At 27.8% G+C, this 16,077-nt stretch overlaps 3 protein-coding genes and 2 non-coding genes across 6 annotated transcripts; 2 read left to right on the top strand and 3 right to left on the bottom strand.

Moving 5' to 3' along the window:
* Positions 1-80: 80 nt before the first annotated feature.
* LOC114120005 (NADH dehydrogenase [ubiquinone] iron-sulfur protein 5) lies at positions 81-2,658 on the top strand. Its single transcript, XM_027981763.2, has 3 exons — positions 81-246; positions 307-517; positions 2,399-2,658. The coding sequence occupies exons 2-3, from the start codon at positions 317-319 to the stop codon at positions 2,483-2,485; spliced, it is 288 nt and encodes a 95-aa protein (XP_027837564.2). The 5' UTR covers positions 81-246; positions 307-316; the 3' UTR covers positions 2,486-2,658.
* On the bottom strand, positions 2,545-4,333 carry LOC114120004 (la protein homolog). Of its 2 annotated transcripts, none has more exons than XM_027981761.2 (2): positions 3,935-4,333; positions 2,545-3,850 (listed from the first exon to the last, which is right to left on the bottom strand). In XM_027981761.2, exon 2 carries the CDS (start codon positions 3,833-3,835, stop codon positions 2,651-2,653), a length of 1,185 nt encoding a protein of 394 aa, XP_027837562.2. In that variant the 5' UTR covers positions 3,836-3,850; positions 3,935-4,333; the 3' UTR covers positions 2,545-2,650. The 2 variants fall into 2 exon arrangements, with proteins under 2 accessions (XP_027837562.2, XP_027837561.2); XM_027981760.2 differs by having other exon boundaries at positions 3,939-4,333.
* Positions 4,334-5,967: 1,634 nt separating this feature from the next.
* On the top strand, positions 5,968-6,086 carry LOC114120062 (5S ribosomal RNA). The gene has a single exon (XR_003592078.2). It is a non-coding gene; the product is annotated as a 5S ribosomal RNA (ribosomal RNA).
* Positions 6,087-6,958: 872 nt separating this feature from the next.
* Positions 6,959-7,077, bottom strand: LOC114120061 (5S ribosomal RNA). Its single transcript, XR_003592077.1, has one exon. It is a non-coding gene; the product is annotated as a 5S ribosomal RNA (ribosomal RNA).
* A 708-nt stretch (positions 7,078-7,785) lies between these two features.
* On the bottom strand, positions 7,786-14,686 carry LOC114120053 (uncharacterized). Its single transcript, XM_027981838.2, has 6 exons — positions 13,654-14,686; positions 12,404-12,506; positions 12,084-12,183; positions 11,285-11,410; positions 9,583-9,741; positions 7,786-8,390 (listed from the first exon to the last, which is right to left on the bottom strand). The coding sequence occupies exons 1-6, from the start codon at positions 14,393-14,395 to the stop codon at positions 8,331-8,333; spliced, it is 1,290 nt and encodes a 429-aa protein (XP_027837639.2). The 5' UTR covers positions 14,396-14,686; the 3' UTR covers positions 7,786-8,330.
* Between the last annotated feature and the right edge of the window lie 1,391 nt (positions 14,687-16,077).

The raw sequence follows: 16,077 nt of genomic DNA, 5'->3' as shown, positions 1-16,077 counted from the left end.
TACATTACTTTTGGCGCGCAACTGTTAAGAAAACAATTCTGCTGGCTGTGACCTCTGCACACGGTTATTAAGAATTTTACTGTGATAAGTATGATAACAATTTGATGATGTTTGATAAGCCTAAGTATTTGGAAAGAAAATTTAGTAAATTAATATTAATTTCCATTTTGCAATAAAAAAAACGAAAATTTATCTAATTATTCAATAACTTTTCCTGTCATCGGATTCGGCTTCGTTCCAAGCACCGTAAGTATATACTAAGAGTTCAGACACGATGATATCACTTTACACTTTTCGATTTTTTAGCTAAGAGAAAATGGCATTTCTGAGTCCCTTTTTCCGCAATCCCATAACCGATTTCACCGGTCCACTTATAACCGCTCAATCAGGCGTACGCTGTGCAGATTTTGAAATGAAATTGATGAATTGTTACGAAGCGTATGGTTATCCGAAAGGCATGGAAGTATGTCAAGCGTATTATGATGATTTCAAAGAATGTTGCACTAGAGATAAACAGGTACATTAACTCACAAATTAAATGTTTTTACTGTAGTATAGCCATATGGGTAAAAGGTACTGGTTTGTTATAGCCCCGCCGCGGCGGGTGAAAACTTTATAGCCCCGCCACTCAGGTTTGTTATCGCCCCGCCATTCATATAACAATAAATACATCGAATAAATATAAATATAAAATAGTGATATAATTAAAAATGTATATTTATTGACGATATATTGATAAAATATTTAAAAAAAATTGAATAATAATTAATATAAAAAAGTTATATAATTAAAAATGTTTATTTATTGATTTAAAAAAAATTAATATTAAAAAAATTTATGCTTTATGTGATTCCCAAAATTCTGTTATATCTTTTAAAATTGTTTCAAACGGATCACTATTATTTAGTTTTGATGTATTTACTGTTATATGAATGGTGGGGCGATAACAAACCTGAGTGGCGGGGCTATAAAGTTTTCACCCGCCGCGGCGGGGCTATAACAAACCAGTACCGGGTAAAATGTTAAATTTTGGGAATGGTACCATCAGAACTAAATATCAAATTAAAGAAATTATGACCAAATGCATTAGTTAGCTTTGGTCCATACATTCAGATTTTAGATAACCCCAATTAACCACTGCTAAAAATTTAGAACTCCATATTGCACATTAAATAATCAAATTATACAATATTTGAGTACCATTCTGTTTATTTGAAAAAAATAATATCACCTCAACTATGATTTATCTAACAGACTTAAGTCTTCAGATTGTATAACCATTGATGGAAAACATTTTTCACCTATTTGATTAAAAAATCAATCTGAATTATTAGTATTGTGAGATAAGTTATAAAATGCATTTAAATAGAGTTTAAAATCAAAATTTTAGATTTGATTCAGTTCATTTAATAATTTTAAAAATAAATTCACATAATATTCTTATTACATAAGGATGTCCTATGGACGTATTTAGGTTTTGTACTGTTAAATATATTTAGCATTTTTAGGAGTGCCTATAGTTGCATACATAATCAAGCTTTTTTAAGGCATATACTTACAAGCTTGGTGGATTCTTATGTTCCTTATACTGTTGAACTGTTTGCAACAACCCATGGTCCATCGTAATTTATAAATTTCAGCCTGGATACCATCTTAAATATGTATAATTTATGACCAAAATTAGATTCCATTTAGTTAACAATTGGGGTAAGCAAAAACTTAAAAATTAGGCGTAGGTACCTAACAAATGTTAAACTTTGAATCACCAAATCATAGGACAGTCTTTAGTCAGAATTAAAAATATCTTTATTTATAATAAAGACAATATTAAAGCAATATCTGAATATTATAATTATAAAGTATGGTATAATATGCTTTAGTTTGGTTAAATATGTTGTCTAAAAAAAAATTGTTCTTTTTTGTATAGAAATTTTCAAAGGTTTGAACAATAATTTTTTATAAAATTGATTGATAAATATATACTCACAAACAAAATATTTAAAATACAAAAGAACTATTAGGTAAAATCAAATTAGTTATTCAATTCCTTCTATTCCATTTTCTCTTCAGACTGAGTGTATTAATTCTAAATATTTTTATTGTGCAGTTATATTATTTATTATTATATTATATATATATTTATTTTTTTTTATTATTATATTATATTATTTATTATTATTATTATGATACTATTTTCTATATTTTGTATTTTAAGTTTATGATTAATCATAAAAAATCAAAATTAATCATTTTATTTAAATATAAGTATTTACGACTTTTCTACTATACCTTGTACAGTTTTGTTCATTATAAATATATATTACCTTTAAATTAAATAGAAATATATAATCACCATTGTAAATGGTGATATAATTACTTAAGAATTTCTTGTTTGTAGATGTCTCGAGTCCAAGCAATGCAAAATGAACGCGAGCGTCAAGCTAAACCAGAGTACGAAAAACCTCCAGCAATGCACGCATTTTAGATAATATGCTCTTGTATGTGTTTATTATACATAAATATTTTATATGAATAATAAAACTGTTTTGATAATATTATAATAGGTTATCTTTAATTTTAGTTAGTAAAGATAAACATGTTTAGGTCCTTATTGTATAAAAAAAAAAAATATACATAATAAATAACTAAATTAATTTCCGTTGGTTTTAAATCGTTTGTTATTAGAATTGCCATCGTCATTTTTACGCTTGTTATACCTTTTCCCTCCTTTATTCCTCTTCTTTTCCCTTTTCATTTTATCTTTCATGTTGAGAAAACCTTTCATTTCCTTAGTCATTTCATTCAACACAGTTTGTTCAACCTCCTCATCTGGCAATGAGAACTTAATATTCAGATCATTCACTTTATCTGCGACCTCCTCTAATAAATCTTTGGCAGCTTTCACGGGCTTCAATCGAATCCAAGCTAATTTTTCATTTTCGACTATTTTCACAAATGCTACTTGCCATTCAAATCCTGAGCAAATAGTTTTGATACTTTCGACTGTAACATTTTCGTCCACATTATCAACTTTAAGTAAAAATCCTTTTTTAAAATATTTCTCTGTCTCTGCTTTAATTTTCTGATCTTTTTTGGCAAGTTTATCTTCATATTCTTTTTTCTTCTCTTCAAGAAAATCTTTTTCCCATTTGCGTTCCAGTTCAACATCTTTGTATTTAACAGATTCTAGTTTCAAAAACTTCTCAGCTTCTTCTTTGGTACTGAATGTAAAGTAAAGGGTACCTTTAAACTCTTTAGTTTTGAGTCTTCGAGGTGTTACTTTTGTAATAATCTTATCACCAAAAGTGGAAGCGAACTCCAGCAATTCATCCATTGTAGCTGTTTTAGGAAAGCCTTTACAGTAAATAGACCGCGCAATCATTTCATTTAAGAACTCTTGATCGGCTACTGGTACAGCACTGTCTACCTTGCGCCTGATTTTATCACCGGAGTCTGATACTTCCACAATGCTGTCAGTGGCATTTTTGACAGCCTGTGCAATCACTGCTGGGTCTTTGGACAGAGATGCTAATCTTTTAAATGTCAACAGAACATCGATTTTCACCCAACCATCATCATTTTTAATCTCATTTTGTAGGAACTTGTCATAAGGTAGATTGGTGTCACTGAAGTAAAATCCTAGTTGTTTAACAATGTTCTGCTCGAGTTTTGCAGGTATGTTGGCTACAGCAGGAACCACTGTCTCATTTTCGGTTTTGGATTCAGCTGGCAATTCTACTTTTACGTCCACTACTGGAGAAACCTCGGTATCCTTTTCGATCTCAATGGTTTTAGTTTCAGCCGGCAATTCTACTTTCACATTAGAGGTACTCATCGCTGTTATGGATGGCTATGGAAATAAAAACAACACACAAAAACGAATTAATACTTACAGTAATAAGTAAATTATTTAATAATACTGATCTGAACATACTTACAAAAACGATGAATGGAGATTTCAAAACTAGTACGTGATAATCTCGCGGAAAACAACCGTCGCTTGATAGGTACTTAATTATAAATGCCCACGTTGGAAGAGAGCGGGAATTTGTGATTGAGCGATTAGATCATCCACGAAGATGTAATTAATAAAAATAATTATAAACTTAAGTCGAAAATGTCCAATATATTTATAGTCGTCGATCGTGTTTGATGTTTAATATTTATAAGATTATTTAAAACACAACTGTGGTCCACAGTGTCGTACCGTATAAAAAAATACTGTAAAAATAGTAAATTGCAGTACAGCAGTACTCGCTCAGTTCTGAACACGAGGTTAAATGTTTAACTCGGTGAGACAGTCGGCCCGCTATCGCCTATCATCACTCACCGACGCGTATTGTGGGCTGGATAGTAGATAATAATTTGTTTGAGGTTACGTTTATTATGATAGTCATTACCCGTGAGCGAAATTTTAAAACGTTCCGGTGCAACAATCGGTCTAGTCGAAAATGATGAAAACGTTATTTAAACGTTTGCTTAGTCGGATCTTCCAAACGAGATGTCCAGGGCAACACGAAGTCAGTTCGAGAAGACTTCGCCACTACGCTGTGTACGTATATTACTAATTCTATGTTTTGGAAAGAGGATGCTGCGAGGTATGTCCCGTGCAAACCCATGTAAATTGTATTTACCTGATCAGTGATCACTCACTTGGGCTCATGTTTTACGCATACACATTTCTCGCTGAGGAAAGTAACTCCCGGTCCCTTGAGGGCTTATCAAATGTGTATATATTGTATATTTATTTTCTTAATAAACGACGCTGCATGAGAAAAAAAAGATATATATTGTATTATATACCTACCTACATAGTAGATATTTAATATTTATACTTTTTAACACTTTTTAACTACAAATTATATGATAAAAATTTGAATACTTATTTGATACACATATAATATGTTATGCATTATGGTATTTAATTATTGGTAATCGGAATAAAAATCCCCAGCCTACAATATTACTCACAACCACAATATAAAATGATTTTAATATTTAATTACAAATAGGTATACTATAATATTAAAGTTATCAATATATTATATAATATTAGGTACCTATAAATAATTTTAAATAAATTCTGTAATAAAAAAAAAAAATGTAATTACAAATAAGTATACTATATATTATAGTTTTCAGTCAAAAAATAAAAAAATCATTATTTTATATAATGTTATAAATAATTTTAAATAAATTCTGTAGCGAAATAGTAGTAAAAAATAATATATAAAAAATATGTTATAACAAATTTTATAGAAGACGTAATATTTTATTTCAGGTTATTATATAATATATATATATATATATCTATATTATTTTTTTCAATGCTGGGCATTAACGAATTAAAAGTTCAAATTAAGTTAAAACGTTAAATTAATTTAATTGTTGCTTTTTTTTTAAATAAACTTTTAACTAAGTTACTTTTTTTTAAGATTAATGTGTTAACTTCAAGTTAATTTTATTCAAACATTTAAATTAAGTTAATTTTCGTCCAAAGAATAGGTAGGTAGTGCAAATTTTTTAATGAGATTTTTAGAAAAGTAGGTTTTTGATAGCTAGTTAATACTTAATGTATTATACAAAAATAATAATAATTAATATAAATTTTTTGCGGGGTAACCCCGTACCACTCCACTCCGCGCAGCTAAACTTTAATACGTATAACTCATAAACTACTCACCCTAAATTCGATTTTTATGTACCAAAATACTCAAAAAATTATTCTGCTTTGGAATATGAAATTAAAAATCTATGTTGTCATTCAAAAAAGTAAAAAACTTAAAAAATTATAAGGATAAAAAATATTTTCAAAAACATGAATACTTTTGGAAATAATGAGTGTTTTACGCTTAATCAATCATCCTGTATATGTAATGCAGTAATGTAATCTTGGGATTTTTTTTTCTTGGGTCAGGGATTTTTATTCCAGGATTCTTAATTATTATTATATTCAGCACTTCATTCGCCAACGACCATACCACGTTGAATACACCAGTTCTCGTCCGATCACTGAAGTTAAGCAACGTCGGGCGTAGTTAGTACTTGGATGGGTGACCGCTTGGGAACACTACGTGCCGTTGGCATTTTTTTTTGGTGTTTAAAAAAATATATATTTACAATTTCATCTAAAAAAATTATATTTAGTTTTTAGCTTAAAGGTATTATTAATAATTAATATTTAATAATACAATAATAAATTTTAAATAAACAACTGATATTTTCGAAATATTTAAATTCACTATTTTTAATTATTAAGTTAATATTATATCACGGTCCACCAGGCCCGGATGGCCCGGCTAGTTACCGAGTTGAACTCGGTAGGTCGCTTAAAATTTAGACCGACTTAGTAATAAAAAATATTCGAAAAGTACTTGAATACCCCAAACTCTGTTACTCTTAACAGTTCAAAAATGTATGTAAATATGAATTAATGATTTTATATTATTGAAAAATGGACCGCTAACATTCCGTTTTAATTGTAAGATCAACACGACAACAGATATTAAATATTAAAATATTGCATTTCTTAGCGGCTAATGCACTCAAAGTTTGTGCTTTGCTCTTTATTTGTTCGAATGTTACTAATAGAAGAAATTAGTAATAGATTACTGTTTTTTTTATGTCGTATTATCCTATTTCTCTTCTACTTCATCAGTAATTTTAGTATTATGCTGTGTTAATGTGTTATATACTTATATTGTGTATTCAGCATTACATTATTAATGTATTCAAATGTTATATACCAACAAACAAAATCACCACCTTATCTTCTGTGACTGTAGCTATAAATAACAGCTTGAATAAATCATTTAAAAATATAAATATACTAGCTGACCAGCGAACTTTCTACCGTCTAATAGTCAACGAATTTAATTATACTTTTAAAAGCTAATAGCTGAACATATTTTTTTATATAAAATTGTAAATATTTAAATTATTTTAACCGCCAAAAAAAAGCCAACGGCACGTAGTGTTCCCAAGCGGTCACCCATCCAAGTACTAACTACGCCCGACGTTGCTTAACTTCAGTGATCGGACGAGAACTGGTGTATTCAACGTGGTATGGTCGTTGGCGAATGATGTGCTGAATATAATAATAATTAAATAGATACTTACCAAAATTCATAATCAAAAAAGTATTTAATTTTTTACTGTAGTATATGGCATCTTAACATAACTACATTTTAACCCGTCACAAATGAACATATTATACTCATGTAGGTGTGTGTGTGTATATATACAAACGGTGGTCGTTAGGCGCACGTGCAGTGACATACTTAGGGGGGCCTTGGGCCCCGACAGGAAATTTTGGAGAACATTTTAGTACAATACGGTGCCTAGGTCATTTGGGTGATAAAAAAAAGTAATGGCACTTAGATAACCTGGGGTCCAAAATTCCTAAATACGTCTCTGCGCACGTGTGTAACTACAGCGACGTTGCGGTGTCATCGGTGTTCACTGATTTTAGATTTATAAAGAATAATTATATTCATATCTTATGATTTTATATTGTTATATTATTATGACATGTGAATTGTGATATGTTATAAATGTTATAATGATTGTAATAATTTATATATTACTCGTAAAACCAACGTGGGCAGTGTGTAGAACCAGCTCAGTGGTTGAACAGAGGAAAAAACCGAGGGGGAACTAAGTACCTATAGTTACGGCCGGGGTTAGGGTCATTAGAACGTTCTGTTTTTCAAACGGGCTCGAGAATCAATTCCGTACCAGACCTTCAATTTAGCTAAAACATTTTAAAAATTCATTGAGCACCTATAGAAAATGGTAATTTAAGTAATAATGGAGTAGGTATACCTATTTAAAGTTTCTACATGATATTAATTCTTTAAAAATACTACGAAATCATAAGCGAAATAATGTGGGGCTAGGGTGGAGCTAACCCCCAAATATTATATTATTTCAGTTATAACTTATTACCTATCAATGTTAGGTCTGTGTAACTTATAAAATTGTAGCCCTTCCCTAAATTTGATCCAACATATAATACTAAAACTTAGAAGATAGAATGTAGAAGATTTTCTCGAAGTTGATGATTTAAGCTTTTTTCAACTCTAAAAAGTGTCAGAAATTAAAACACATAATATTGTACAATAAATTTAATTAATCTACGATTTTCATTAATTTAATATAAACATAATAATGTGTTATAGCTACTAAATTAATATATATATTCACAGTGCAATATTTTTTTTAATGTGTTAAAACAATACATAAATTAGTGCTTTAATTTATACTTTTCTAATTATACCTATGCATTGTATAATGCATTATTAACTATGATCAAAATCGGTTAAATAACATCAGTTATTGTTTCTGTAGTTTATTAGCACGGATATAATTGAGTAACAAACACGCAAAGTCTGTAATAAAATAAAACATTTAATGAAAATTGAACCTATAGGTACCTAATAATATTCTGATATTTTGTAAAAAAAAAATCGCATAGTAATGAAATTCTGTAAGTAATGAATTTCTGTTCTGAAGAAGTGCGGTAACTCCAAGAAGCAGATTGTTCACAGATATAACATGAAATAAATAACAATAGGATGAGCTGAAGGGGAGATAATAGATAGTTGGCATAAATTGTATAGTTTTTAAAAAGTGGTCCAAGTTTTTATGTAGAATTTTTTTTTGTAAGGAACTGTCTTAACATTGATATTAATATAATTATATACATGAGGATGACGCGAATGATAAATGCATATACCAGATACCTATATATATACTAATTATACACTATAATTATACATACTAATTATATATTTACCACTCCGTTCAAAGTCAAATAACAGAATAAAAAGGATTATACTGGACGTAAAATTAGTTACATTATGTATTAGTAAAAAAATAAGCAACTAAGAACTTATACGCATGTATAATATATGTAAAAACTGAGTTTTTCACACTGCCCCCCCACCACCATCATTATAGCAGATGAATCTATGGCACCTGTATACAGTAAGGAGATTTCGAATTCCAAATAATAAAATAAATAAAATAGAAAAACATCAAAAACATTCGAAAACGCCAATGTGTATAAATTGTTAAAAAATTATTTTAATATTTTATGAAAATTTCAAATAACAATGGTTATTTGTTTTTGAATTACAACCAATTAATTCGATTTTTTCGTAAACTGAATATGAGTATAAATTCCTGTTTTTGCTTACTTTTTTTTCCTATCAAAAGTACCAAGGCAATTACTATATTCAACTAGATATTAAAAACTACTCCCAAAATTGAAGATCAAAGTATTTTTCCTACTTTGTATCCTGATAGGGACACAACAAGATCTCAAACAGCACTGACATAATTGTAAATTAATTTGTCAATAGATACGTGCTTTCGCTAAGAATATAAAAAAGATTCAGAACATTCCCAGGTTACTGCACAGTTCACTTCTTTGTAGCAAGGAAAAATTACTATTTACTACTAAAAAATAAAAATTATGGAAAACAATTTTTACTGCCAACATAATACTTAATAATATACGTACTAGATAGATGTTATGTCATTCAACTATAATAATTATGACAATGATGTGAAACATACTTGATAAAATATTTCCAAGTTAATAATTCTCGTTCTTGTATATTGTAATTTTTGGTGATGTGCATCATTCATTACCATTGTTAACAAAATCAATTTTTTACATTTCATATCGAATTCTGTCCAATTACAACTGTACAACGCGAATGTCATAGAATCTTTCTATAAAAAAACATATAAAAAAAAAAGAGTACTTAATTCACAATCATTTTAGCATCTTATACAATACATGCATATTGCAGCATTTATAAACACAGCCGACTTACAATTTACAATATAGCTTCAATACTATAAATCGTTTTCAATATACATAATATATAGGAACCATTTAAAATGAAAATTATATATTTTACTCGAGCCATTTTAAATTTTTCTTTAATTTATGTACTTATAAGCAAGTATACTTGCTTTACTAACCTAACTTACCTACGGCCTACAACCTATAGTTATTAATGCTAATTTTTGGTTTGGTTTCTTTTATTATTGTTATTTATTATTATATAATTAAGAATTAAGATCAAAAAAGTAAACTGCAACGCTTTAAAACAATAAAGAGTTACCATAGATATTGCAAACTGCAGTTACTTTAGTCCAAGGCTGGGCAAGTTAACAATTTTTTTAACTCGCTAAGTTAAGTTATTTTAACATAATAAAGTTAAGTTAAGTTAAAAGTTACTCATATTTTTTGCGTTAACTCGTTAAGTTAAGCGTTAACTTTGAAAAAAAGTAACTTAACTTAATTTAAAGTTAAAATTTTCTAATTTTCAAAAAAAAAAATTCCAGACACAATAATAATGTTTATATTAGATAGTTTTTCTTTATGCACAAGAAAATAACTGAAGAAATTTAAAATGATACATCAAAGTATAAACTATCTATCAAAAAACCTACTTTTCTAAAAATACTATTCAAAAATTTGTATTATTGTTTGGACTAAAATTAACTTAATTTAAATATTTTTGAATAAAATTAACTTGAAGTTAACACATTAATCTTTAAAAAAAGTAACTTGTTAAGTTAAAAGTTAATTTCAAAAAAAAGTAACGAGTTAATTAACTTAACGTATTAACTTAATTTTAACTTTTTATTCGTTAATGCCCAGCCTTACTTATTACTACCTAGTCTATAGTCAATTGTCATATTGTTATTATGCTGTATTTTATATACGTTATAACAAATTACTTTAGAAAATATGTTTAACATCTTCACGGAAATTTGATTCTAAATATTGTTATTTTCACACACTATTAAATATTATATTATTACTTATGTATATTGTATCTTTATGTACTACAAAAAGGTATTATCTTCATTGTTCAATGAAGGTCATGATTTTCAAAATTAATTTGTTAAACAGACAATTTCGTTAAGGAAATTCATTATATTATGGAAGATTAACTGTATTTTTAGAAAAAAAAATCAAAAATTTCAAATAGATAAGTGCCCAGCTGTCTGAGCTGAATACACGTTGATACCACAAAATATACTAAAGAATTTTTACTGTTACAAAAGGTGATGAAAACCATAAAGATAAAAATAACTAACTATAAATAAAAAATGAATTTATAAATATCAATGCCTATGTACCTATATTGTATGATGTATATTAAAATGAAAATTACGTAAAATTGTAACCATACGTAATTTCTTTGTAATTTACGCATACAAAATATAATTTTAATTAGTTATATATATTTTTAATTACTTTATTGTGTAAGATATCAAATACATAACATGACATAAACATTTGCATAATACAGAAAGGAATTGCAAAACAAGTCTGCATCGATGCCACTCCCTTAGAATCTGTAAATTCTCCTACGATAAAATTCTGAAAATATTTTAAACAATTTTAAAAATGAGATAAATTGTCTGAAGTCTTAACTATACACAGTGATTCACCAAACATGCTTATCCAATTGTTTTCATTTAATACTGAATTTATTCAAAATCTGATTATTGACATTTTTAGATGTATACCTAATCAAATAATTAAATAACTATTTTTAAATATACCTACTATATTGAGACTGTTTTTACTATTTAACGAGTGTTCTGTGGTGATACAAACTTGTTTTTAAAATAAGAATAGAGTTACATTGAATTATTTAGTATAAACATTTTTTTTTTTTTAATTTCATCGTAATTAATTCAAAAATTTTACCAGAAGTTTTTCAATTACTAATTTATTTATATATGAAAAATAATAGCCCTTAATTTTTTTTACAAAAATATAAAATATATCTAACTCCAGGTCTTGAATTATACTTGAACTACTTTTATAAATTATTACAGCTTTCAAGTTATCATTACCCACTAAATCATGTTTGGTGAATCACAAATGATTTCTACATAGTGATAAATAAAAAATCATAATTATGTGCAAACTAGCTAGCTATAGTAGTTACACAAATAAAATGTTAAAAAATTAGGTTTCTTTTAATCTAAATAATTAAATGCTGATTGTTATTGAACACTATTTTTCTTTTTATATTTGTTTCTACCGTAAGAAAAATGAGCCAAAGTATAATGATTGAATACGACAAGACAAATATTTCTAATAGCATTATTGGTTTGAATATTGATAGAAATTCGTCATATTTCCTAAATAAAAAAAAAGATTAATTATAATTATTTAAAAATAAAACACGCATCATACAATAAGACATGTATGATCCATCGTTTTTCATCTATACCAGAAGTTTGAAATTATTATTTTTTTATGTATAATATTTATATCATTTAATAATGAAAGTTTGGAATGAAAGATAAAAATTAATAATATATTTTTATACTTATAGAAATTAAAATCCGTAATACTTACTTCAGAACATTTTGATGGTCTATTATAATTGTTTTTAAGTTATTGTACATAGCTATTCCATTAATATTTTCATAAGGTAACTTCATCTTGTTATCAATATTATCTAAACAAAAATAATATATTTTAAGAATAACCTATACAGTATACATTGTAAGTATGTACTTTGAATAATTGTATATCTTATAATCAACAATACGGTAAAATATCAAAGAAGCGTGAGCTTGGCCGCTTGGGTATAATTGTTAAGTACTACGTAGTGATAAATAACAAATATTGTCTATTGCAGCGGTTCCTAACTTTTTTAGTTGTTAGGAATACCAATTTTGTAAAAAAATCTTAGAGGGCCACTATAATGATACACCTAGCTATATACATATTCATATAATTGTAATATATAATACATATTATACATGCATATATATGAGATAAAACTACATTCAAATATTCGATACCGTTAATTGTACATTTATTGTACACTGTAGTTAATATTGATTAAATATTATTAAGTGTATAACAAAAATATATAATAATATTATTTTAAATAGGTTTGTATAATATTTTATATTAGGTATATGGTTCACGGTCCAGAACAATGTTGTTCGCGCCACATGGGTTGGGGGAACCGCTGGAGTCTATTCACTATTGTATTTGTATAGTCATTGAAAATGTAATAAATTATATGAAATTTTATGTATTGAAACTTTTTAAATGTATCAAATATTCAAATATATAAGGATAATTTATAATTGTTTATAACCAATCAATAATATATTTATAAATGTAATTCTTATGAGCTTGTTCCTAGTACAAAAACACAACAAAAGTACAACAATGAACAAAGTATCTTATCACAAAATAAAAATAGATTACGGAAAACTACGCTAGTGCGGTGTTACGCTAGTTAGGCTATAAAATACCTAATTCATACCTAATTTGAAAATATAATACAGGGTTGCATCGCTCATCTAAACTTAAACTACCTACTTATCAAGTTATAACTCATAAATAACTAGCCAAAAATTCAATTTTGAATTTTTATACTTCAAAATACTCCTTAAAATATTCTGATTTGGAATGAAAAATGAAAAAATTTATATTGTCAATAAAAAAAAAAAAAATAAGAAATGACAATGAGCAAAAAAGGATTTTTTGTTTTTTAACGACTTAAAACTATTAAAAAAAAAATATTTTCCTCGGTTATATAATATTTACTTTAAATGTCTCCAATGTATGCACATTGATGTACTTACTATTTGGGGAGTCAACTACGGATGTATGTCCAACTGATTCGAAAGCAGCGGAATTCATATGCAACTGACAAGATAATGCCAAACACGATGTCATCACAATAGTATCAAAAACAACGATGAAAAGTACAAAAATGCAAATTCCAAACGTTTCGATGATGTGAAATATATTGAAGTAGGCGTTATAAACTTCTTCCGGGACGAATAAATACAAATTGACCACGTTCAGACGATAGTTACTGGACAAGCCGTCACGACTTTTCATCACTATAAACGTGTCGTTAAATGCTAGCGGACATGCCGTATAAAAGATTAACATTATTAAAGAAAATACAACAAATGTGTTCGTGAACCAGATGGAACGATTTCGCCACAAGTCCAGTATTATACGCCGGTCTCGGTGGTCGTATGACGTGAAGTCGAACTGTGTAATTGATAAGCAATCCCATATGTCTTTTGTGCGTTTGAGGACAATGTACATCTTGTAGGATGCGTAAAACATGTTTACTACAAACCCGGTATAGCGTATAAATTCAGTTGGATTGTTTTCGGAATAATACAAACAATTCAACAACAATATCGCCGCTATGAGACATTCGTAAACAATGAGAAATACGAAGATTTTGTACCGAACGTTGTGACGACCTAGAAATGTTACTTTTTCGGTGTCCACGACTTGATAGAACCCGATGAATTTTGCCAACGCCAGATTGAAAATTTGTTTGTCATTGTCTTGAATTTTCATAGTTATCAACGTTTATGTATCTATAATAAAGTATTCATCAAAAAATACACATAGGCCGTATAAATTGAATAAGTACTCGTTGTATGAATGTAAGCTGTAATATATTAGATTATAATCTATGGGGCAATACTAAACAAATCTTTTCCGTAGATATTGAATTTTCGCGGTTTTATGATGTTGAATTGTATACAAACTTTTTTTTAACCATTAAATAGTTTGTATACTTCCATAGGCGCCCGCAGAAATTTTTTTAGGAGGGGGCAATGTTAGGATTTGTTATATAATAAATAGTAATTTATCTGTAAACATTCAATTTAAAACATATTTTTGAAAAGCCAGGGGGGCCAAATGCCCCAGCTTGCCCCCCCTTGCGGGCGCCTATGTATACTTCGAATTTCACCGGTCGAAATACACTACATAGATCATAAAATTAAATAAAAGTGAACACGCGTTATACTTACAAACAACTGTGGTGTTATTATTGTATAAAGTGTGTCTTGTAAAAAAGGAAGTTCGATTTTATTTTAAAATACGTTATTAACTCGGTACAGCTTACACTAATGTGAGTTTATTGTTATTCATACAATGCGTACATTTCCAGCAAGTTGTGAAACAAAACCATTTATAAACGGTTGCATTTTCAAAAAAAATATGGAAAAATGTGATGTATAATTATAATTTATGATGCAAATATGCATTTTTAATTAGGTACTTGTAGACTATTGTAGATTGTTTATTAACAACTATCTACTAAGAAACCATATGCATTTTAGAATTATTATTGAATGCAGCAGAGGCCTGCAGGCTGCAACCAACAATTAAAGAATATTAATACCTATAAGTTTTTTTAGTTATGCGGTCGAAATAGTCCCCTTAATAGACTTTAAAGGTTTAATACAGAAAAATACGTAGTTTAATTATTATTCATTATAGGACTCATGCGTCGCTAAACTTATTGACGGATGGGGACTACAATATTTATTAATAATCGATAAATATTTTCTAATAACTAGGTAGCTATTCTCCTATGGGTCATGGTTATATCTACTACATCTTATTAATTACTAGGCAGGTTTTTTCTATATTCTATAGAAATAGACAAATTTTTTTAACAAAATAATAGTTCACGGGTATCTACTATCTAGCATAGTTTAACAATATTTTTAAATGTTCAAAAATACATAAATACAATTAGCGAGTTTCTAATACTAAAATATACTTTCATTATTACCATGTCTAAAGGTAGAAGTGTAACTAGTGTAAGCAATGGACTGGTTTAGCTAAAAATTAAAACCATAATATTCTACATTCAAACTCAACGAAAAAATTTCTGGACACTGTTTGAGAATTGAATTGCACAAAAGAAAAATTCAATCAAATGTTAGTAAAATATTAATTTAGTTTTATATAATGTACAGACATATTATATAATAACTATAGTATACAGTAATTACTAACTACTTTTGGTAATATTTGGACATAAGTGAACTTAGAAATTTTATTGTCGTTCAAATCTCAAATCATTAGATACATTTTTAATACATTATTTTATTTATTTTTTGTTATTTTTTATCGATACTCATTCCATTTTAATATTTTATATGTATGTAAAAGTCAGTTTGTATTTAAAATATGAGTAACTGTGAAAAATTTGGGATGGCTTTTATGAATTTTGAATTTAA

Source organism: Aphis gossypii, chromosome 3, assembly GCF_020184175.1.
Source record: "Aphis gossypii isolate Hap1 chromosome 3, ASM2018417v2, whole genome shotgun sequence".
Taxonomy (NCBI): Eukaryota; Metazoa; Arthropoda; class Insecta; order Hemiptera; family Aphididae; genus Aphis; species Aphis gossypii.
The sequence above is the reverse complement of the archived record's forward strand: the minus strand, read 5'-3'. Positions and strand labels throughout refer to the sequence as shown.